Source organism: Pantherophis guttatus, chromosome 2, assembly GCF_059756535.1.
Source record: "Pantherophis guttatus breed Tessera chromosome 2, ASM5975653v1, whole genome shotgun sequence".
NCBI lineage: Eukaryota > Metazoa > Chordata > Lepidosauria > Squamata > Colubridae > Pantherophis > Pantherophis guttatus.
This window is the reverse complement of record NC_142064.1, coordinates 290,645,802-290,670,137: the sequence shown is the minus strand read 5'-3', so window position 1 is coordinate 290,670,137 and position 24,336 is coordinate 290,645,802. Positions and strand designations below refer to the sequence as shown.

Below are 24,336 nucleotides of genomic sequence, written 5' to 3'. Positions count from 1 at the left end.
TTTGTAATTTGAAGCAGAGTTCTAATCTGGTTGCCACCCAGACAAAGAACAATATTTCAGGTGTGGGTTGTTCTTGTTTTTTTCATCATAAGCCTATTTGCATCTGGGAACATTAAAGATCTTTGTGGAATAGCTAAAAAAAAGGCAGCGGCTTTGCAAAGTGAAAATCGTGAGTGAGCAAGAAATGCAAATTCTGGATGAGAAGAAATATTTCAGCAAGAAAATGAATGGAGCATTTTAAATAAGTGGAAATTGAACAGTTTCAAATTGGCATTTTATTGAAAACAGTTTGAACTCGTATAGATTACTTTTAATAGTTGATTCAGCCTTTCATACTTCTAAGAACGCTAAAATGAGGACCCAGATTGCTGGGGACAATATGCTGACTTTGTAAATTGCTCAGAGATAAAGTGGTAAAGCATTGTGGAGTAGCATATAAATCTAAGTGGAATCGCTATTGCTATATAGTTTCTCCCCAGCATGGATCCTTTTATGAGAAGTAAGATGACTATTGTGAGCAAAACTCTTTCCACACTCCATGCATTTATACGGCTTCTCCCCAGTGTGGATCCTCTTATGGGAAATAATACTACTTCTATGAGCAAAGGTCTTTCAACATTCCATGCATTTAAATGGTTTCTCTCCTGACTGGAGCTTTTTGTGCCTTCTAAATCCACTGCCATGAGTAAATGTCTTTCCACACTCCGTACATTTATACGGTTTCTCCCCTGTGTGGATTCTTTTATGGGAAATAAGATTACCTCTTCGAGCAAAGGTCTTTCCACATTCCATGCATTTAAATGGTTTCTCTCCTGAGTGGAGCTTTTTGTGGTTTCTAAGTCCATTTTTCAGAACAAAACTCTTCCCACACTCCATGCATTTATACGGCTTCTCCCCTGTGTGGATCCTCTTATGGGAAATAAGATGACCACTTTGAGCAAAGGTCTTTCCACATTCCGTGCATTTGTATGGCTTCTCCCCTGTGTGGAACCTTTTATGGGAAATAAGATTACTTCTATAAGTAAAGGTCTTTCTACATTCCGTGCATTTATATGGCTTCTCCCCTGTGTGGATACTTTTATGGGAAATAAGACTACTTCTATAAGCAAAGGTCTTTCTACATTCCGTGCATTTATACGGCTTCTCCCCTGAGTGGAGCATTTTGTGTCTTGTAAGTCCAGTTCTCCGAGCAAAACTCTTTCCACACTCCATGCATTTATATGGCTTCTCCCCTGTGTGGATCATCTTATGGGAAATAAGATTATGTTTTTGAGCAAAGGTCTTTCCACATTCCATGCATTTAAATGGTTTCTCTCCTGTGTGTACCTTTTTGTGTCTTGTAAGTCCATTTCTCTGAGCAAAACTCTTTCCACACTCCTCGCATTTATACGGCTTCTCCCCTGTGTGGATCATCTTATGGGAAATAAAATGACTTCTTCGAGCAAAGGTCTTTCCACACTCCGTGTATTTATACGGCTTCTCCCCTGTGTGGATCCTTTTATGGATAGTAAATTGCCAGCTTGTCCTAAAACATTTTCCACATTCCAAACATTTATAAGGCTTCTCTTTTGTGTCAATCGCTTTTGGAGAAGTAAGGAAGTTATTTCCAAGAGAAAGAATGAATGTCCCATTGTAATTTTGTCCGTTGTGTCTTCTTATAGCATCTTCTCCTTTGTTTTGGGTTAAATCGTGTTCATTTACTTGTACTTTAGCTTTGATTAGCTTCACACTTTTCCCAACATATTTTTTCCTTATTCTCTCTTTTTGGGCAAGAAAGTCTTGCATCGGAGCATCAGTGGAAGATGAGCTTTCCTGATTCCAATTCTTTGACTGATTTTTCTCATGGCTTCCGAATTCCATTCGAATTCCAAACTTCTCCGTTCCATCTTTAGCATTGATCACTTGGAACAGTTCACAGGACTCTTGATTCTCCTGCCCATTATTACCTTCAAAGCAAAAGGGAAATGAAAATAATAACAAGGTTAGAGAAAAAGATCAAAGCGTAGAAAGTCAAGTGAATTTCCTTCTGAATTTCTCCGAAATTCCATTAGGTTGTATGTTTGCACGCTTACAGGGGTGTGATATAGACATGATGATTTCTATATTCATAAGTCATGAAAGCTTTGAAGATGTCTAGAAAACATCTCTTTCTTTACAATTATCTCTATATATGCAAACCTCACTCAGTTTAGAGTTAAGGAATAGAACGGAATAACAGAGTTGGAAGGGACCTTGGAGGTCTTCCAGTCCAACCCCCTGCTTAGGCAGGAAACCCTACACCACTTCAGACAAATGGTTATCCAACATCTTCTTAAAAACTTCCAGTGTTGGAGCATTCACAACTTCTGGAGGCAGGTTGTTCCACTGGTTAATTGTTCTCACTGTCAGGAAATTTCTCCTTAGTTCTAAATTGCTTCTCTCCTTGATTATTTATTTAAATATTTATTTATTGGTTTGATTTATATGCCGCCCTTCTCCAGAGACTCAGGGCGGCTTACAATGCTTTTTAAGCAATAGCCTTCATACTTTTGTATATACCTGCTTAGTAGGGCTTTCGCCCCCCCCATCCAAGTGGTGTTCTTGTTTATACAAAGTCAGCTTATCGCCCCCATAATCCGGGTCCTCGTTTTACCTACCTCGGAAGGATGGAGGATGAGTCAATCTTTGGGGCAGCCCCTGAGATATTGGAACACTGCTATCATGTCACCCCAGTCCTTCTTTCCATTAAATTAGACATACCCAGTTCCTGCAACTGTTCTTTGTTTTAGCCTCCAGTCCCCTAATCCTCTTCATTGCTCTTCTCTGCACTTTTTCTAAAGTCTCGACATCTTTTTTACATCGTGGCGACCAAAACTGAATGCAATATTTGGCCAAATAAAGCTTCTCTTGATCTCGAAGTCTGAGTCCTTTGATTTTCTGCAATACCCCCACAGATAAGTTCAAATATTTGATATTTGATAAATAAATAAATGGAAATGGAAAAATAGAGATAAGAAATGGCAGAGAAAGCATCTAAGCAAAGAGACATTGACTCTTTCCTTCCTTGGGAGTACGAGAAGATCCTTTCCTTCTCCCTCCCAGGAGACGATATCTGATTAGTGGTTTTTTAATAAAAAAATTAACTATAATTTGTCTTCTTGAACTCTCTGATTGGGGACTAGAGAACTCTTACCCAGAGAGGCCACGTTCCTATGGTTTTCAAGCATGACTTCCGAATGCAGCGCTTTCTGGTCAGGATCCAGCTGAGACCATTCCTCCTCAGAGAAAGACACAGCCACCTCCTCGAAGGACACGAGACTCTCCTGAACACGGAAAAAAGAACAGAACAGAAAAGGATTCGCAAGATCTGTTCATCTTCATGAATGATTTAGACAAGAGGATAGAAGGGGAACTCATCAAATTTACAGACTAGACCAAATTGAGGTTGGAGAGGCCGGTGGACGGCTCAGGCATTGGGTCGCTATGAATGCCCCCCCCTTTTTTTTCTGGCCCTGTTATCGGCCATCGGTCAATGTGGACTTTCTTACCCTGGAGCTTGGGACCTGGCTCTGTTTTTCGTCCTGTTTCCTGGCTGTATGGAAGACAAGACAGTTACGGGAGGATTGATGGAGCCGGTTCCATACTACGTTCGCCGCTGATGGGATGCTCATCTTTCCAGGACCAGTAGGGCCAAACCACTGTGAGAGGGTGGTTCTGGACTTTTCCAACTTGCCTTGATTAAGATGGCTAACCACCGTGAGAGGGTGGTTTGAATATCTCCCTCAGTTGGACAGAACATGAGGACTCCTGCCCATTACCGTGAGAGGGTAGTTGTGATTCTTCCGGTTAATTTAGTCTTGCTTCCTGGACGTTTGAGACCATCATTATAGACCCGTAGGCCATGTCTAGGCCACACCTGTATTACCATTCCAGTGTTCGAATGTACTCCAGGGCTAAGCTTCTTGCGCTGTGAGACTCCCCCGTCTCACAGGCTTGGCCCTCTATGTTATCGAGGGCCCACTTTAATGACGGGTCTTGGGACCCCGAGAGGTGGCATGTCGCAAAAAGGGGTTTGAGGGGTTTTTTAAGGACATTTTTAAATAGACTTTTAAGGGGTTCTAGAGGGTGGGAAGGTTATGTGGGTTTGGGGGAAAACCCACGGGGAATGGGGACTGACCCGGCAGTTAATGGTGCCACGGGGGGTATGGACTCTGGGGGAAAGAGGGCTGTTAAAATGCCCTCTGCTGAGGGCTTTTCTATTAATACGCTGAGTGGGAGGGGCAGGTATGGCGGGAGCAGGGGGCCATATCGTGTGGTGGGGGCATGCACTCGCTACGTTTGAGCGATTGCATGCCCCGGTCCCCTTAGCTCTTCCCGTTTCCCAGGCTGCTCAGAGTCTCAGGGCCCGAATCTCTGGCTGTTGTTGTGTAATGCCAGGTCCGTAGTAAATAAGGCCCCCCTCATTTGTGACCTTATTCAGGAGGGGGGAGCGGACCTGGCAGGTATTACGGAGACCTGGTTGGGCCATGAGGGGGGGGTTCCCCTCGTGGATATGTGCCCACCAGGCTTCCAAGCATTCCATCAGCCGAGAGCTCAGGGCAGGGGCAGGGGGGTGGCGGTTATTATAAAGGAAAGTCTTGATCCGAGGGAGACCACTGTACCTCAGATAGCCGGATGTGAGTCCCTTTTTGTGAAGTGGGGTCGTGGGGTCCAGATGGGTCTGTTGATCACGTACCTGGCTCTCTGCCACGTGGCAACGACCCTGCCCAAACTCCTCAACGTCATAGCCGAGGTGGCGGCTGATACCCCTAGACTTGTGGTCATGGGGGATTTCAACCTGCCATCTATCGGTGAAACATCAGAGGTAGCTCGGGAGTTCATGGCTTCCATGACGGCCATGGACCTGACCCAAGTAATTCATGGCCCTGCTCACATAGGTGGACACACTCTGGACTTAGTTTTTATCTCTGGTCAGTGGTTCAGTGGCCTTGATACAGCGGATATAGGCATTGAACCCTTGTCATAGTCGGACCACTCGCTCCTTCAACTTGACTTTCTGACCGCCACACCCCGTCGCAGGGAGGCGGAGCCGACCAGGTAGTTTCGCCCCAGGCGCCTGATGGATCCTGATAGGTTCCAGATGGAGCTTGGGCCATTTCCTGAGACTCTAGCTCATGACTCGGCTGAAGACCTGGTGGCCACCTGGGATAATGTGGCTGCCGGGGCTTTGGATCGAGTCGTGCCTTTGCGGCCTCTGACCCAGCGCCGAACTCACTTAGCTCCTTGATTCTCCGAGGAGCTGAGGGAGATGAAGCGCCGGAAAAGACGCCTAGACAGCGGTTGGAGGGTCAGCCGATCCGAATCTGACTTGACATCGGTAAGGTCTCATATCAAGACCTACCTAGTGGCGATAAAAGCGGTGAAATCTAGCTATTTTGCCGCTCTTATCGCGTCATCAGATAACCGCCCAGCCGCCCTGTTTAGGGTGATCCGCTCCCTTCTCCATCTGGGAGCGCGGGATGACCCCTTGCAGGGCCGAGCTGAGGATTTTGTACAGTATCTGGATGATAAAATAACTCAGATTCGGGAAGACTTGGCCGCTGACTGGGTTAGCTCAGACAAGATGACTGAGGCAGGGCTTGAGAGTGTTATCTGGGAGGAGTTCGATCCTGTGGCTCCCAAGGTCGTGGACAGGATCTTGGGATGGCTGAACGCGACCACATGTTTATTGGACCCGTGTCCCTCCTGGTTGGTGCTGGCTTCCCGGGAGGTGACACGAGGCTGGCTCCAGGGGATTATTAACACTTCTTTGAGTGAGGGTGTCTTGCCGGCTGCCTTAAAAGAAGCGGTTGTGAGGCCCCTCCTCAAGAAGCCCTCCCTGGACCCGGCTGTTTTGGCTAACTATCGTCCAGTTTCCAACCTTCGCTTTATTGCGAAGGTTGTTGAGAGTGTGGTGGCGTGACAGCTTCCCCAGTACCTGGATGAAGCTGTCTATTTTGATCCGCTCCAGTCCAGTTTCAGACCTGGGTACAGCACGGAAACGGCATTGGTCACGTTGGTGGATGATCTCTGGAGGGCTCGGGGTAGGGGTTATTCCTCTATCCTGGTCCTGTTAGATCTCTCAGCGGCTTTTGATACCATCAACCATGGTATCATGTTGCGCCGGCTGGAGGGATTGGGAGTGGGGGGCACCATTTTGCGGTGGTTCTCCTCCTATCTCTCCAACTGGTCACAATCTGTGTTGACAGGGGGCCAGCGGTCGACCTCGAGGCGCCTTGTTTGTGGGGTGCCACAAGGGTCGGTCCTCTCGCCCCTTCTGTTCAACATTTATGTGAAGCCGCTGGGTGAGATCATCCGTGGTTTTGGGGTGGAGTTCCATCAGTACGCTGATGATACTCAGCTGTACATCTCCACCCCAGACCATCCCAACGATCCTTGGAAGTGATGTCCCAGTGCCTGGAGGCCGTGAGGGTCTGGATGGGGAGAAACAGGCTTCGACTCAACCCTTCCAAGACCGAGTGGCTGTGGCTGCCGGCGTCCCGGTATAGCCAGCTGGCGCCATCGCTGGTTATTGGGGGCGAATCATTGGCCCCCACGGAACGGGCTCGCAACTTGGGCGTCCTCCTGGATGCACGGCTGTCTTTAGAAGAGCATACTACAGCCGTGGCCAGGGGGGCTTTCTATCAGGTTCACCTGATATGCCAGTTGCGCCCTTTTCTGGATCGGAACTCCCTACGCACAGTCACTCAAGCACTCATCACTTCTCGTCTGGACTATTGTAACACTCTCTATATAGGGTTCCCCTTGGGGTGCACCCGGAGGCTCCAACTGGTGCAGAATGCGGCCGCGCGGGGGATTATGGGAGTGACGGGGCGCTCCCATGTGACTCCTTTCCTGCACGAGCTGCATTGGCTTCCGGTGGACTTCCGGGTGCGCTTCAAAGTGTTGGTGATAACCTTTAAAGCGCTCCATGGCTTAGGGCCGGGGTAGTTACGGGACCGTCTTCTGCCACCAATTGCCTCCCACCAGCCAGTTCGCTCCCACAGAGAGGGCCTCCTCAGGGTGCCGTCGGCCAGACAATGTTGGCTGGCGACCCCCAGGTCTTCTCTGTGGTGGCACCTACCCTCTGGAACAATCTACCCCCAGAAATACGAGTGATCCCAGACCTCCGGACTTTTCGTCGGGCCCTTAAAACCTATCTCTTTCAGTTAGCCAGGCTGTCCTGATTTTATGATGGGTTTTTAAAATTTGAAATTGGTTTTAAATTGTAATGTTCTAAATTATGGGCCAAATTATTTAATTATTTTAAATCTATTTTAACTTTTGTATATAAAGTGTTTTACTTGGCTGTTCACCGTCCGAAAGGAGAAGGGCGGTATAGAAATTTGATAAAATAAATAAATAAATAAATAAATTGACAGGAATAGCAACACTCAAGATACAGAAGGATCAACAGATTGATCAACAGTGAGAAATGTAAGGTTCTACATTTAGGAAAGAAAAACCAAATGGACTGGCACAGAAGAGGTGATACCTGGCTGAAGAGTAGCAAGGGCAACAGGGGTCTTGGAGTCCTAGTGGACATCCACTTAAACAGGAGTCAGCAGTAGGCTACAGTTGCCAAAAAGAAAGAAAAAAAACCAACAGAATCATAGGCTGCATTAAGAGGGATGGAATCAAGATGACATGAAGTGTTAGTACCACTTTAAAAGGCCTTGGGAAGACCCCACTTGGAATATTGCATCCAGGTTTGGTTGCCAGATGTAAAAAAGATCTTGAGACTCTAGAAAGAGTGCAGAGAAGAGCAACAAAAATTATTAGTGGACTGGAGGCTAAAACATATAAGGGAATTGGGTGAGTCTGGTTTGATGAAAAGAAGGACTAGATGGGGTGACATGATAGCAGTGTTCCAAGAAGCAGTGGACGGAAACGATTCAAGAGTAGAAATTGTGGTGCTCCAACACTGGAGGTGTTTATGAAGAAATTGGACAGCCATTTATCTGAAATGTTATAGGGCTTTCTGTCTGAGCAGGGGGTTGGACTAGAAGACCTCCAAGTTCCCTATAAACTCTGTTATTCTGTTCCATTGTTCCCAAATTCCCAAAGTAAAGATGTGCACCAAGTTAAATGGCTGTGCATCACACAAGTCCAGTGGTGGGATTCTGCCGGTTCTAGGCGGTTCGGCTGAACTGTTTGTTAAATTGCTGGCCAGTAATTTTTTTTTTTAATTTGATTTATATGCCGCCCTTCTCTGGAAACTCAGGGCGGCTTACAATGCGCTAAGCAATAGCCTTCATCCTTTTGTATATTTATACAAAGTCAGCTTATTGCCCCCACAACTGGGTCCTCAATTTACCTACCTTAGAAAGGATGGAAGGCTGAGCCAACCTTGAGCCTTGGCGAGATTCGAATTTACAGTAATTGCAGGCAGTTGGTGTTAATAACAGGGTGCTTTAGACCACTGTATTACCAAGGCTCTTTAACAAACGGTTCAGTGTTTTTTTGCAATTTATTGCAATTTAACAAACGGTTCGGTGTTGTTTTGCAATTTATTGGCCTCGCAGCACACCGAACCTTTTGTTAAATTGCTAGCTCGCCCGCCCCTCCTCCCACCCGCGTGGCATCAGCCTACCCTAGCCCAGGGCTGGGCAATTGTGGCTCTTTTACAACCTGTGGACTTCAACTCCCGCCTAGCCCATTCTGGGGAATTGTGGAGAATTCTGGGAGTTGAAGTCCACAAGTCTTAAAGCTGCCAAGGTGGGAGACATCTGCTGTTACACTGTAGAATCCTTTCAAGCATGAAGATGGCCAAGTATCCTCCTTGAGAGACAACAGTTGAACATCAGGAGGGCTGTTAGAGGGCAGGGCTACATTTGGAAATTTTTGCAGGTGGTGCAATACGATCTGGTGTCTGCAATGGAGAGCAAAATGTGGCTTCTTCTCTCTGCTGTAAGTGCGGCGTCAGGATTCCACCTTGGTATATTTGCGGCACAAGGCAGCCCTCATCTCCTGCCACTTGGGACTCGGAGCGGTAAACAGTGTCTGGTTCGGGGAGCAGCCGGATTTTGCTCTCCATTGCTCCATTGCTCTCTAGGAAGCTCTCGTCTCTCGAGCAGCGCTCCCTGAAGTGGTGCGGGAAACTTTGGTTGGGCTTCTCGAGAGATGAGAACTTGCAGGGGGCCGAGAGAGCAATGGAGAGCAAAATCCGGCTGCTCCCCGAACCAGATGCTGTTTACCGCTCCGAGTCAGCAGGAAATGAGGGCTGCCTTGCACTGCAAATATACCAAGATGGAATCCTGATGCTGCACTTACAGCAGAGAGAAGAAGCCAGATTTTGCTCTTCATTGCAGACACTAGATCAGCCCCCTGCAAGTGAATGAGAGAGAGAGAGTGGGGGAGAGTGGAGGAGCGAGAGAGAGAGAGAGAGAAAGAGGGGGGAGAGAGAAAGAGAATGAGAGAAAGAGGGGGAGAGGGAGAGAGAAAGAGGGGGGAGAGAGAAAGAGTGGGAAAGAGAGAAGGGGGGAGAAAGAGAATGGGAGAAAGGGGGAGGGAAAGAGAAAGAGGGGAGAGAGAAAGAGAAAGAGTGGGGGAGAGAGAGAAGGGGGAGAGAAAGAGAATGAGAGAGAGAGTGGGGGAGAGAGAGAGAAAGAGGGGGAGAGAAAAAGAATGAGAGAGAGAGAGTGGGGGAGAGAGAAAGAGGGGAGAGAGAATGAGAGAATGAGAGAGAGACAGTGGGGGAGAGAGGGAGAGAGAATGAGAGAATGAGAGAGAGTGGGGGAGAGAGGGAAAGAGAAAGGGGGAGAGAAAGAGAATGAGAGAAAGAGTGGGAGAGAGAGAGAAAGGGGGGAGAGAAAGAGAGAATGATAGAGGGGGGGAGAGAGAAAGAGGGGGGGAGAGTGCCTGAAGGACCCTATCCCGTCACTGGGAGTCCAGGTGCTAAAGCAAGCGGCGCACTGGATTCGTATTAGTGGTCCGCGAAATTTAAAAGTATGAACTTGGTGGTCCCTGAGGTCCAAAAGGTTGGGGACCACTGCTCTGGAGGATTTAAGTAGCTTAACTGTGCTTGTTTGCCAATACCAGAATTACAGAGTTGGAAGGGACCTTTGGAGGTCTTCTAGTCCAGGGATCTCCAACCTTGGCAACTTTCTCTGCCTGGGCCTGATGCTTCCTGAGAGGCAGGGGGTCTCTCCAAATGGGACCCCCTCCCCAAAAGGCTGGTCCCAAAGCCCTAGCTCAGAGGTCTTCAAACTTGGCAGCTTTAAGACTTGTGGACTTCAACTCCCAGAATTCTCTAGCCAGCTTTCTGGGAGTTGAAGTCTGCCAGGCTTAAAGTTGCCAAGGTTGGAGATCTCTGGACTAGAAGATAAATTATGGCATAAATGATGACCGGTCAAAAGTGCGAGGACCTATCAGAAATCACTTTTTTCAGCCCTCTGGGTAGTCCCTATGTGCATATGGACTACTCAGAGGGCTGAAAGTTATTTTTGACTGGTCCTCGCACTCTTGACCAGTCCTTGAACTTACGACCGTTCTCACATTTTACGATTTGCGTCCTATCTTGTCACCATGGTGAAGAGAAGTAGTGGTGAAATGACTGACACGGTTGTTAAGAATGCCGCAACGGGCATAAATGTGAGGATGGTCATAAGTGCGAGGACCGGTCAAAAGTGCAAGGACCAGTCCTTGAACTTACGACTGTCCTCACATTTTACGATTTGCACCCTATCTTTTCACCGTGGTGACGAGAAGTAGTGGTGAAATGACTGACACGGTTGTTAAGAATGGCGCAACGGGCATAAATGTGAGTATGGTCATAAGTGCGAGGACCAGTCAAAAGTGCGAGGATCAGTCAGAAATGACTTTTTTCAGCCCTCTGAGTAGTCCCTATGCACACAGCCAAGTCCACCCGGTCACATGACCAGATAGCCACGCCCACCCGGTCACATGAGCAGATAACCACACCACCCTGTCACATGACCACCAAGCCACACCCCCAACTAAGCCACACCCATAGAACCGGTTGTTAAAGAAATTGAACCCCACCACTGCACAAGTCCTAATATTAGGTGAGAACGTGAACAAATCTGAAAACTACTTCCACTGAAGAAATATTTGGGGAAGTTTTATCAAGTTCATTGATTCTGCAAAACCTTCAGTGTCTTTCAGTAAAGTAATCTGAACAGTGAGGCCACTGTTCCTCAGATAGCTGGCTGTGAGTCCCTCTTTGTGAAGTGGGGTCAGGGGGTGCAGATGGGTTTGCTGACTACGTACCTGGCTCCCTGCCACGTAGCAGCTGCCCTACCTGAGCTGCTCGACGTAATAGCCGGGGTGGCGGTGGATACCCCCAGGCTTATGGTCATGGGGGATTTCAACCTGCCATCCGTCAGTGAAACGTCGGAAGCGGCTCGGGAGTTCATGGCTTACATGACGGCCATGGACCTGACCCAGTTAGTTCATGACCCCACCCACACTGGGGGACACACGCTGGACTTGATTTTTGTCTCTGGTCAGTGGTTGAATGATCTTACAATAGGGGACCTAGTCATTAAGTCCTTGTCATGGACAGATCATTCGCTCCTTCAGCTGGACTTTCAGACTGCTGCCCCTCGCCGCAGGGAGACGGAACCGACCAGGTGGTTCCGTCCCAGGCGCCTAATGGACCCCGAGAGGTTCCTGACGCAGCTTGGGCCATTCTCAGAGGCTCTGACTCACGGCTCGGCTGAGGAACTGGCAGCCGCCTGGGACAGGGCGGCCGCCGGAGCCTTGGACCGCGTCGCGCCTTTGCGGCCTCTGACTCGGTGCCGTTGTCAATTGGCTCCTTGGTTCTCTGAGGAGCTGAGAGAGATGAAGCGCCGGAAAAGACGCCTAGAGAGCGATTGGAGGTCTAGCCGCACTGAATCTGACCGAACACTGGTGAGGTCTTATATCAAGACCTACCTAGTGGTAATAAGAGTGGCGAAATCTAACTATTTTTCCACTCTTATTGGATCTGCAGAGAACCGCCCAGCCGCCCTGTTCAGGGTGACCCGCTCTCTACTACAGGTGGGAGCGAGGGAGGATCCCTTGCAGGGTAGAGCTGAGGATTTTGGACAATACCTGCATGATAAAATTGCTCAGATTCGGGGCGGCCTGGACTCTGATTGGATAGCCTTGGACCGGATGACGGAGGTGAGTCTTGAGTGTGTTATCTGGGAGGCGTTTGACCATGTGACTCCTGAGGACGTGGACAGGATTTTGGGGAGGCTTAACGCTACCACATGTTTATGGGACCCGTGTCCCTCCTGGTTAGTGCTGGCCTCCCGGAGGTTACACGAGGCTGGTTTCAGGAGATTACCAATGCTTCATTGATTGAGGGTGTCTTCCCATCCGTCCTGAAAGAGGCGGTGGTGAGGCCCCTCCTCAAGAAGCCTTCCCTGGACCCGGCTGTATTAGCTAATTATCGTCCTGTCTCCAACCTCCGCTTCGCGGCGAAGGTTGTTCAGAATATGGTGGTGAGACAACTTCCTAGATTCCTGGATGAAGCTGTCTATCTAGATCCGTGCCAGTCGGGCTTCAGGATGGGTTACAGCACGGAAACGGCATTGATCGCATTGGTTGATGATCTCTGGAGGGCTCGGGACAGGGGTTGCTCCTCTGTCCTGGTCCTGCTAGATCTCTCAGCGGCTTTTGATACCATCGATCATGGTATCATGCTGTGTCGGCTAGAGGGGGTCGGAGTGGGGGGCACCGTGCTACGGTGGTTCTCCTCCTTCCTCTCTGACCGCACGCAGTCTGTGTTGACGGGGGGGGCAGAGGTCGAACTTGAGCTTCCTCACTTGTGGGGTGCCGCAAGGGTCAGTCCTCTCGCCTCTCCTGTTTAACATTTATGTGAAGCCGCTAGGTGAGATCATCCGTAGCTTTGGGGTGAAGTGTCAACTGTATGCTGATGACACGCAGTTGTACATTTCAACCTCAGGCCTCCCCAATGATGCCCTTAACGTGATGTCCCGTTGCCTGGAGGCCGTGCGGATCTGGATGGGGAGGAACAGGCTCAGACTCAACCCCTCCAAGACTGAGTGGCTGTGGCTTCCGACAGCCCGATATAGTCAGCTAACACCATCGCTGGCTATTGGGGATGAGATCTTACCCCCCTCAGAGAGGGCTCGCAACTTGGGCATCCTCCTGAATTCACAGCTGTCTTTGGATGATCATAAGACGGCCGTGGCCAGGGGGGCTTTTTATCAGATTCACCTGATCTCCCAGTTGCGTCCATTTCTGGATCGGGACGCCGTGCGCACAGTCACTCACGCCCTCATCACTTCCCGTCTGGACTATTGTAATGCTCTCTACATGGGGCTCCCCTTGAGGAGCACCCGGAGGCTCCAACTGGTCCAGAATGCAGCCACGCGAGTAATAATGGGGGCGACTCGTCGTTCCCATGTAACACCCCTCTTGCGCGAGCTGCACTGGCTCCCGGTGGTCTTCCAGGTACATTTCAAGGTGTTGTTTACCACCTTTAAAGCGCTCCATGGCTTAGGACCTGGTTATTTACAGGACCGCATTCTGCCACCGATTGCCTCCCACCGACCATTACGCTCCCACAGAGAGGGCCTCCTCAGGGTGCCGTCGGCCAAACAATGTAGGCTGGCGACCCCCAGGGGGAGAGTTTTCTCTGCAGAACTTTCAGTGCCTTTCAGTAAAGTAATCCCATTTCTGGATCAACTGATCTATCGCTCTGTCTATCACTGATTCATCTAGTAGTCTGAGCCATTGGCTGAAAGGAAGAAAACAAAGAAGAGAAAATTCCCTGGGAAATTCATTTCTCAGCCTTTGCAAAGCGGGAATGTTTGATCTCCTAATCGAGGCTCAAATCAGAGGATTGGAAATTATTTTGTATTCCTGGATTACATGCTCAACACGGCCACTCCCTTTGGATTTTAATAGTCGGTTTTATTTTTTAATACAGTTTGCTTATTTTTGAACTACTGGTTATAAATAAGGTTTTTTAAAAATGGTAATGTGGCAATGTGAGTATTTAGTTATTTTTCATTAGCCTTGCAGAATTCCGAGTCAAAGAATTCTCCCCCAAAAAGGGTCTCTAGCAGTTACTGTCACTGCGATACGTTTACTCTTGAAGGACTTTTTAAAAATTGCTTCTTATAAACTCAAAGTTGGAGGAGTACCTAGCAGAACAAGATAACCAGAGGAAGTTATGCTGGCTGACAGGAACTTGAAAATGCTATTCTGCTCTCCATGTTGTGGAAGAAGAGAAAAATAATCCAGGCCAAACAAGGGGGGTGGAAATAGAAGGAGGGAGCCCTCTGCACACCCGCTTCACTTCCTGAAGGAAAAATAGAAATCTAATCACTTTTCCCTTTCTTACCTGATTTGGAGGGTCAACCACTGTTTGATTTCCATCATAAAAAACAGAAAGCTTCATTCTTTGTTTCTCTGTAAGGAATAAATAATTTCAAAATCCATAATTAACAAAATAGGAGATATTCTATAGAAGAGAAGAGAGAGCGAAGTTAAGACAGATGGGAAATCGGAGGATCTTCAGTTACCTCCTGAGATGTCCTGACTTGGATCTTCCCAAGGGATCCTCCTGAAAAACAGCTCCTGAGGGGGATTTGATGGGTTCTTCTTTCCCTCAGGATCTCTGATCTCCACAGTGCAGCACTTCCAATAGGAGGAAGGAAGAAGCAGAATTAATGTACGTCACACGACGTAAAGTGGATTCCTATATTCAGAACGCCACCTCAAAGCCCCCAATATCCATCTGTGAGGTTGAATAAGAAACAATGGAACAATGTCCTACAAGAATAGGTGGGACATTGCCACATATTATGAATGTCAGAGAAGTTTGGGAAGGAAAGGTGAAGTATTCAAACACATTCCCTATTCTGTTTTGAACTCTTACCTGCAACTCGACCTGCTCCTTCTGCTCCTCCGCTTGGCTCAGGAGGAGGCCTTCCGCCAGGGCCACCGCCTGGGAGCTGGTCTCTGCTCCACACTCCCTCAGCCAGCCCTCCATCTCTGGGGGCAGAAGGAACAGGAGCTGCTCCAGAACCACCAGGTCCAGCATCTGGGCTTTGGTGTTCTTCTCTGGTCTCAGCCATCGCCTGGAAAAGCCATGGAGTCGGCTGCAAAGTCCTCGGGGACCCTCAGCTTCCAGGTATTGGATGGAGGTCCAGGGCTGAACTTCTGAAGGGAGGATAGTTTCCTCCTCCAGGATCTCCTGCCCGGTTCTTGTCCAGAGCTTCGCCCCCTTCCCAGGCTGAGCAGCTGAAGGGCCTTTTCCGGCTCCCTCCTTTGCAAAAGGTTGTGTCTCCATCCTTTCTCTGTCCTGCAGAGCAACTCCAAATGGCTCCAAGGACTCTGGTGGGTCTCCAGGTGCCTTTTCCTTCAGGGGACCATTTCTGGGGCTGCAGGACTGATCCCTGCAAGGGATTCCGCTCTTTTTCTTCTTCTTCCCCCAAGAGGAAAGTTTGCCTTGCAAAGACTACAAATGGCTTCCAGCTTCTGTATCTGAGAAGGGAAGAAAAAGAAACGCTAGACTCACCCGGAGCCTCTCCGTAAGTCCTAGAGAGGCAAGGCTCCAGTGGACCAATGGGGAAGTGCCTGGAGTCACCTTCTCTTGGCAGAGGGCGCCCCCTGGTGGATTTGGTGCAAAGTGCCAGGATCGTAGAAAGGGCGGGAAAGAGCAGTGAATGGGAGGGGGAAGGGAGAGGGCGGGGAGGATGGGCTTGGGAGTAGGAGGAAAGGCCCCTCCCAATGGCTCCCTGTCAGACAAAGGCTTCGATGTCTGTGCTTCTTTTCCCCCTTTTATATGAACCCAAATGCATGGAAGGAGGTTTTCCTCTTTCTTCTGTTGCGTTTCTAGAGCTGTTGATTATTTCTTATATACATATAATGGAACTCCACCTCCACCTCTTTCATTCGGCCTGCTTCTTATTTATGGAATGGAATGGAAGGGAAGGGACGGTAATGGAAGGGAAGGGAAGGGAAGGGAAGGGAAGGGAAGAGAAGAGAAGAGAAGAGAAGAGAAGAGAAGAGAAGAGAAGAGAAGAGAAGAGAAAAAATAAATATTCTTTCTGGCAGCCGCTGAGATATCAGAAGGTGCCATCATGTCTGCCCTCCTTCTTTTCGTCAGACTAGAAAATACCCAGTTCCAGGAACCAAGTTTTTTAAATATGTTTTTGCCTCCATCTTTGTTGCTTTTCTCTGCACTCTTTCTAGAGTCTCCAGATCTTATTTATTATACAAAACACAAAGAAAAATAGAAATAGGAAATTAAGGAAAGGAGAAAAAGAGGGGAAAAGGAAGTTTGAGGTACAAGAAAAAAAGGAAAGAAAGACATTGACTTCTTTTTAGCACAGTGCAAGGAAAAAAAACAATTATTCCAACCTGACAATTCCATCTAATGGACAAAAGCAAAGTCGTTTTACGTCTGTTTCCTTTGAACACTTTAAATGTGAAGATATTCAATTTAATGGCTGAAGAAGGTTAAATGCACAATGGTCTCAAAGACCCTGTTGTGGCTGAGGGGATCTGCGCTCTGATTGGTTGCTGTGGGTGGAAAGGGGGCGTTTCCCTTTTTCCCGCCTTTTCCTTCTGGGTGCCGTTTGAGATTTACCTCAGGATGTTCCTGACTGTCTTCTCTGCTGCGAATCTTAAATTAATTTTAATAATAATAATAATAATAATAATAATAATAATAATAATAATAATAATAATAATAATATTGGAGCCCTCGGAGCAATACCCAAAGGGCTACCCCGCTATTTAGAAATTCTAAATTTGCCGGACTTGAACATTTTGACTCTACAAAAAACCACCTTACTCGGAACAGCTTACATCCTCCGACGATACCTTAACAGTTCCTAGGTCCTTGGTTAGGACTCGAGCTGCTGAGCTATTAACCAGCCTCAAAGGCTGTGAATCTCACTAAAGATTAAATAATAATAATAATAATAATAATAATAATAATAATAATAATAATAATAATAATTTTATTTCTATACCGCCCTACTCCCGAAGGACTCAGGGCAGTGTACAGCCTATTTAAAAACATAGAACAAAACAACAATTAAAATTTAAAATCATTAAATAATTAGGCTCCAATTAAAATCCCAGAAATTTAAAATACCCCAGTTTAAAATCGTTATGTTAATAGCCCGGCCTGGCGGAACAACAGGGTCTTCAGAGCGCAGCGAAACACCCGGAGGTCGGAGATCTTACGTATTTCCGGGGGCAGTTCATTCCACAGGGCTGGGGCTCCCACAGAGAAGGCCCTCCCCCTGGGTGTCGCCAGCCGACATAACTTGGCCGATGGCACCCTGAGGAGACCCTCTCTGTGGGAGCGGACTGGTCGGTGGGAGGCTATATGGATATAAAAGTAACCATTTGTGTCCGTATCTCCCTCTTCCATTGGACAGCAGCTGCGTATTTCCGCCACATTAAACCTCTTCAGTTGCACCTTCCAGTCGAGGGTTTTGATTTTATCTCCTGATTCTGACAACGAGGAGGCTGGTGTGGTGCAGTTCACCCTGTGCAGCTGGCACTCGAGTCAAACAATGAGGAGGCTGGAGAAGATGTGATGCCAGAGGCAGGGATTCAGCCAGGGCCTTCAGAACCTGGCGGGGACCTCAGCTGTAGAAAAGCCGGCAAAAAGCCGCTAGCCAGCGGACCAGCTAGCAGCCTGATCGCAAAAGCGATCCTCACAATTACAATAATAAATCCCTTCGAAAGCTCACGCTTAGATGATCACAGAATGAAAGGTGAAGCCGCTCATTCAAACACATCTCTCTGCGCTGAAGACTGAGCCGAACTGGGGAAGCACCAGGCGAGGAAGGAGGGACTACATGTGCAAATTATGATCACGTGCTCAGTCTCCAGGCAGAACAGAGCAACACCCATCCTATCCTGGATTCTCTCGAAGCAGCTCCAGGGAGAATAACATATTTTTATTCCCTTTCAACCCCCTCCCCCAAGGCAGGCCCACACTGCAGGGGGTGGTTGATAGGCAGAGACAGATAGAGGGAGAATAGGCTCATTTCACGGAGGAAAAGGCTGGGAAGGACCAGGGATTCCTCCCCATTTCATCTGCAGGAGATTCTGGAATTCTCCCTAAATGACTTAATTAGAAGATTAATCAAGAAGGGAGGGCCCACTTCCCCTGCTCTCACTCTGCAGAAGTTTCATACGAACAGAGAAGATGGGGCTAGGATGGGGGTGGCAGCAAAGGAGGGAGCCTGGGGGTCGCTGGGCTGGAAATTGAGTCAAATGTCAAAATGAAAAGGGGTGTCAAGAAGAACTGGCCACAAAGTTGGGGTGCTCCCTTCCCGAGGGAGGAATGGGAAGGAATGTCCCCCTCCTTCCCTTCCCATTTGCAATTTCCCAAAACGTGGAAAAATCTGGGCAAGATTTTAGTGTTTGTGTGTGCTTTTCTTTTTCATTGCAATACTTTTTCAGGTCTCTGTAAGGAAAAGCTGCCCCAAATCTCCAAAATTTCCTTGTGCGGCCACCTGTTCTTCAGCCACTGGACCTCAACGGGTAAAAGCCCATCGTGGTGCACAAGGAGGATGGTGTTGGGGGAAGCGGGGTCCATTGTGGTGGAGGAGATGGTGACGGTGGGCTTGGCTGGAGGGAAGGAAGAGAAGGAGGCACAGGAGAGGCACAGGAGGACCCAGAACGGAACACCAAGTTGGTTACTTCAGATGCCACATGGGACATCTGACTGACCATGTCCAGAGCCCTGACAACCCTGATTCCAGGATGCACCAAGGCTTTGGCAGAGCCATGCCAAGATCCTTGCTGAGGGGCGGATTTGGGGGAATGCAAAGGGAGACCCCCCAGACCTGGCTCTGCCTGCAGCTGGCTGGCCTCCTTCCAGGTGGGGAGGGGTCTGAGTCCCAGATGGCAGCTTGGCCGGGATGGGGTGGCAGGGGTGAGTTCTACTTACCTTTAGTACCAGTTTGCAACGGGGCCGCACGCTCTCGCTTCGCTCCCACGCTCTTTTGCACAGGTGCAGAACCATTTTGGCGACGTCGGGGTCAGTGGGTGGAGCCTCCCGCCGGTTTTACTACCGGTTCTATAGAACCAGTGCAAATCGGGGCTAACCCACCACTGGCGGCAAGAAGTGTGGAAGGGATTGGGGGGGGGAACCTTGGGGAAAGGGAAGGTGGGGGCAGATTGAGGCTGAATCAGTAAGATCCAGGGATCACCACACATCCTTTGACTGGATTACTCTTCATCTCCTCCTTCACCAAATCCTCTAACTGGCACAATTCTTAGTTGGATTAATGGGAGGATCTGGGTGAGCCCCAGTGGTGGGTTGCTCCTGGTTCGCACCGGTTCGCAATAACCGGTAGTAAAAATTTGTGGTAGTTCGGAGAACCCGTAATAACATTGGCTGGCCACGCCCCCGAACCAGTCCCCGGCCCGGTTACTGCTCGCTTACCCCGCCCACCTCATCAGAGGCTTTTTTTTTTTTTACTTTTAAAAGCATTTTTTCTACAACCTCTTCGGCCAAAAAATGCTCAGCTGGGATTGTCAGAGGCTTTTAAAAGTATTTTTTCTGCAACCTCTTAAGGTTTAAAAGTTTTTTTAAATGGCCACGCCCATCCAGTTACATTAACCTCCCACCAAGCCACGCCCACAAAATAAGCGACACCCACAGAACTGGTAGTAAAAATTTTTAGTCCCCACCCCTGGTGAGCCCCCCGAGAAGGTCCTTTAAAGGTTCACTCCAGCTCAGAGTACTTTGCTAAGGGTTTCTCACTGTTGAGGGATTGTTTTTAATAACTGTTAATTCTATAATGCTGAAGAACATTCAATTTGTTATTTGTAATTTGAAGCAGAGTTCTAATCTGGTTGCCACCCAGACAAAGAACAATATTTCAGGTGTGGGTTGTTCTTGTTTTTTTCATCATAAGCCTATTTGCATCTGGGAACATTAAAGATCTTTGTGGAATAGCTAAAAAAAAGGCAGCGGCTTTGCAAAGTGAAAATCGTGAGTGAGCAAGAAATGCAAATTCTGGATGAGAAGAAATATTTCAGCAAGAAAATGGATGGAGCATTTTAAATAAGTGGAAATTGAACAGTTTCAAATTGGCATTTTATTGAAAACAGTTTGAACTCGTATAGATTATTTTTAATAGTTGATTCAGCCTTTCATACTTCTAAGAACGCTAAAATGAGGACCCAGATTGCTGGGGACAATATGCTGACTTTGTAAATTGCTCAGAGATAAAGTGGTAAAGCATTGTGGAGTAGCATATAAATCTAAGTGGAATCGCTATTGCTATATAGTTTCTCCCCAGCATGGATCCTTTTATGAGAAGTAAGATGACTATTGTGAGCAAAACTCTTTCCACACTCCATGCATTTATACGGCTTCTCCCCAGTGTGGATCCTCTTATGGGAAATAATACTACTTCTATGAGCAAAGGTCTTTCAACATTCCATGCATTTAAATGGTTTCTCTCCTGACTGGAGCTTTTTGTGCCTTCTAAATCCACTGCCATGAGTAAATGTCTTTCCACACTCCGTACATTTATACGGTTTCTCCCCTGTGTGGATTCTTTTATGGGAAATAAGATTACCTCTTCGAGCAAAGGTCTTTCCACATTCCATGCATTTAAATGGTTTCTCTCCTGAGTGGAGCTTTTTGTGGTTTCTAAGTCCATTTTTCAGAACAAAACTCTTCCCACACTCCATGCATTTATACGGCTTCTCCCCTGTGTGGATCCTCTTATGGGAAATAAGATGACCACTTTGAGCAAAGGTCTTTCCACATTCCGTGCATTTGTATGGCTTCTCCCCTGTGTGGAACCTTTTATGGGAAATAAGATTACTTCTATAAGTAAAGGTCTTTCTACATTCCGTGCATTTATATGGCTTCTCCCCTGTGTGGATACTTTTATGGGAAATAAGACTACTTCTATAAGCAAAGGTCTTTCTACATTCCGTGCATTTATACGGCTTCTCCCCTGAGTGGAGCATTTTGTGTCTTGTAAGTCCAGTTCTCCGAGCAAAACTCTTTCCACACTCCATGCATTTATATGGCTTCTCCCCTGTGTGGATCATCTTATGGGAAATAAGATTATGTTTTTGAGCAAAGGTCTTTCCACATTCCATGCATTTAAATGGTTTCTCTCCTGTGTGTACCTTTTTGTGTCTTGTAAGTCCATTTCTCTGAGCAAAACTCTTTCCACACTCCTCGCATTTATACGGCTTCTCCCCTGTGTGGATCATCTTATGGGAAATAAAATGACTTCTTCGAGCAAAGGTCTTTCCACACTCCGTGTATTTATACGGCTTCTCCCCTGTGTGGATCCTTTTATGGATAGTAAATTGCCAGCTTGTCCTAAAACATTTTCCACATTCCAAACATTTATAAGGCTTCTCTTTTGTGTCAATCGCTTTTGGAGAAGTAAGGAAGTTATTTCCAAGAGAAAGAATGAATGTCCCATTGTAATTTTGTCCGTTGTGTCTTCTTATAGCATCTTCTCCTTTGTTTTGGGTTAAATCGTGTTCATTTACTTGTACTTTAGCTTTGATTAGCTTCACACTTTTCCCAACATATTTTTTCCTTATTCTCTCTTTTTGGGCAAGAAAGTCTTGCATCGGAGCATCAGTGGAAGATGAGCTTTCCTGATTCCAATTCTTTGACTGATTTTTCTCATGGCTTCCGAATTCCATTCGAATTCCAAACTTCTCCGTTCCATCTTTAGCATTGATCACTTGGAACAGTTCACAGGACTCTTGATTCTCCTGCCCATTATTACCTTCAAAGCAAAAGGGAAATGAAAATAATAACAAGGTTAGAGAAAAAGATCAAAGCGTAGAAAGTCAAGTGAATTTCCTTCTGAATTTCTCCGAAATTCCATTAGGTTGTATGTTTGCACGCTTACAGGGGTGTGATATAGACATGATGATTTCTATATTCATAAGTCATGAAAGCTTTGAAGATGTCTAGAAAACATCTCTTTCTTTACAATTATCTCTATATATGCAAACCTCACTCAGTTTAGAGTTAAGGAATAGAACGGAATAACAGAGTTGGAAGGGACCTTGGAGGTCTTCCAGTCCAACCCCCTGCTTAGGCAGGAAACCCTACACCACTTCAGACAAATGGTTATCCAACATCTTCTTAAAAACTTCCAGTGTTGGAGCATTCACAACTTCTGGAGGCAGGTTGTTCCACTGGTTAATTGTTCTCACTGTCAGGAAATTTCTCCTTAGTTCTAAATTGCTTCTCTCCTTGATTATTTATTTAAATATTTATTTATTGGTTTGATTTATATGCCGCCCTTCTCCAGAGACTCAGGGCGGCTTACAATGCTTTTTAAGCAATAGCCTTCATACTTTTGTATATACCTGCTTAGTAGGGCTTTCGCCCCCCCCATCCAAGTGGTGTTCTTGTTTATACAAAGTCAGCTTATCGCCCCCACAATCCGGGTCCTCGTTTTACCTACCTCGGAAGGATGGAGGATGAGTCAACCTTGAGCCTGGTGAGAATTGAACTCGCAGTAATTGCAGGCAGCTGGCAGCTAAGTGCTACTTTAACAGCACTTTAGTCTGCTGCACCACCAAGGCTCCTTAGCTTCCACCCATTGCTTCTTGTCCAACCCTCAGGTGCTTTGGAGAATAGCTTGACTTCCTCTTCTTTGGGGCAGCCCCTGAGATATTGGAACACTGCTATCATGTCACCCCAGTCCTTCTTTCCATTAAATTAGACATACCCAGTTCCTGCAACTGTTCTTTGTTTTAGCCTCCAGTCCCCTAATCCTCTTCATTGCTCTTCTCTGCACTTTTTCTAAAGTCTCGACATCTTTTTTACATCGTGGCGACCAAAACTGAATGCAATATTTGGCCAAATAAAGCTTCTCTTGATCTCGAAGTCTGAGTCCTTTGATTTTCTGCAATACCCCCACAGATAAGTTCAAATATTTGATATTTGATAAATAAATAAATGGAAATGGAAAAATAGAGATAAGAAATGGCAGAGAAAGCATCTAAGCAAAGAGACATTGACTCTTTCCTTCCTTGGGAGTACGAGAAGATCCTTTCCTTCTCCCTCCCAGGAGACGATATCTGATTAGTGGTTTTTTAATAAAAAAATTAACTATAATTTGTCTTCTTGAACTCTCTGATTGGGGACTAGAGAACTCTTACCCAGAGAGGCCACGTTCCTATGGTTTTCAAGCATGACTTCCGAATGCAGCGCTTTCTGGTCAGGATCCAGCTGAGACCATTCCTCCTCAGAGAAAGACACAGCCACCTCCTCGAAGGACACGAGACTCTCCTGAACACGGAAAAAAGAACAGAACAGAAAAGGATTCGCAAGATCTGTTCATCTTCATGAATGATTTAGACAAGAGGATAGAAGGGGAACTCATCAAATTTACAGACTAGACCAAATTGAGGTTGGAGAGGCCGGTGGACGGCTCAGGCATTGGGTCGCTATGAATGCCCCCCCCTTTTTTTTCTGGCCCTGTTATCGGCCATCGGTCAATGTGGACTTTCTTACCCTGGAGCTTGGGACCTGGCTCTGTTTTTCGTCCTGTTTCCTGGCTGTATGGAAGACAAGACAGTTACGGGAGGATTGATGGAGCCGGTTCCATACTACGTTCGCCGCTGATGGGATGCTCATCTTTCCAGGACCAGTAGGGCCAAACCACTGTGAGAGGGTGGTTCTGGACTTTTCCAACTTGCCTTGATTAAGATGGCTAACCACCGTGAGAGGGTGGTTTGAATATCTCCCTCAGTTGGACAGAACATGAGGACTCCTGCCCATTACCGTGAGAGGGTAGTTGTGATTCTTCCGGTTAATTTAGTCTTGCTTCCTGGACGTTTGAGACCATCATTATAGACCCGTAGGCCATGTCTAGGCCACACCTGTATTACCATTCCAGTGTTCGAATGTACTCCAGGGCTAAGCTTCTTGCGCTGTGAGACTCCCCCGTCTCACAGGCTTGGCCCTCTATGTTATCGAGGGCCCACTTTAATGACGGGTCTTGGGACCCCGAGAGGTGGCATGTCGCAAAAAGGGGTTTGAGGGGTTTTTTAAGGACATTTTTAAATAGACTTTTAAGGGGTTCTAGAGGGTGGGAAGGTTATGTGGGTTTGGGGGAAAACCCACGGGGAATGGGGACTGACCCGGCAGTTAATGGTGCCACGGGGGGTATGGACTCTGGGGGAAAGAGGGCTGTTAAAATGCCCTCTGCTGAGGGCTTTTCTATTAATACGCTGAGTGGGAGGGGCAGGTATGGCGGGAGCAGGGGGCCATATCGTGTGGTGGGGGCATGCACTCGCTACGTTTGAGCGATTGCATGCCCCGGTCCCCTTAGCTCTTCCCGTTTCCCAGGCTGC

General features: G+C 47.3%; 1 protein-coding gene and 1 pseudogene across 1 annotated transcript in view; one reads left to right on the top strand and one right to left on the bottom strand.

Annotated features, from left to right (window-relative positions):
• Positions 1-307: 307 nt before the first annotated feature.
• The window catches only part of LOC132710747 (uncharacterized), a 35,202-nt gene continuing 11,173 nt past the window's right edge, over positions 308-24,336 (bottom strand). The window contains 8 exon segments of the mRNA XM_087885396.1: positions 308-1,946; positions 3,173-3,302; positions 14,342-14,409; positions 14,523-14,637; positions 14,879-15,460; positions 18,425-18,600; positions 20,247-21,749; positions 23,140-23,269. Of these exon segments, the coding sequence (XP_087741522.1) occupies positions 442-1,946; positions 3,173-3,302; positions 14,342-14,409; positions 14,523-14,637; positions 14,879-15,460; positions 18,425-18,600; positions 20,247-21,749; positions 23,140-23,269 (4,209 nt within the window). The 3' untranslated portion in view covers positions 308-441.
• On the top strand, positions 5,099-14,060 carry LOC148116124 (uncharacterized; annotated as a pseudogene).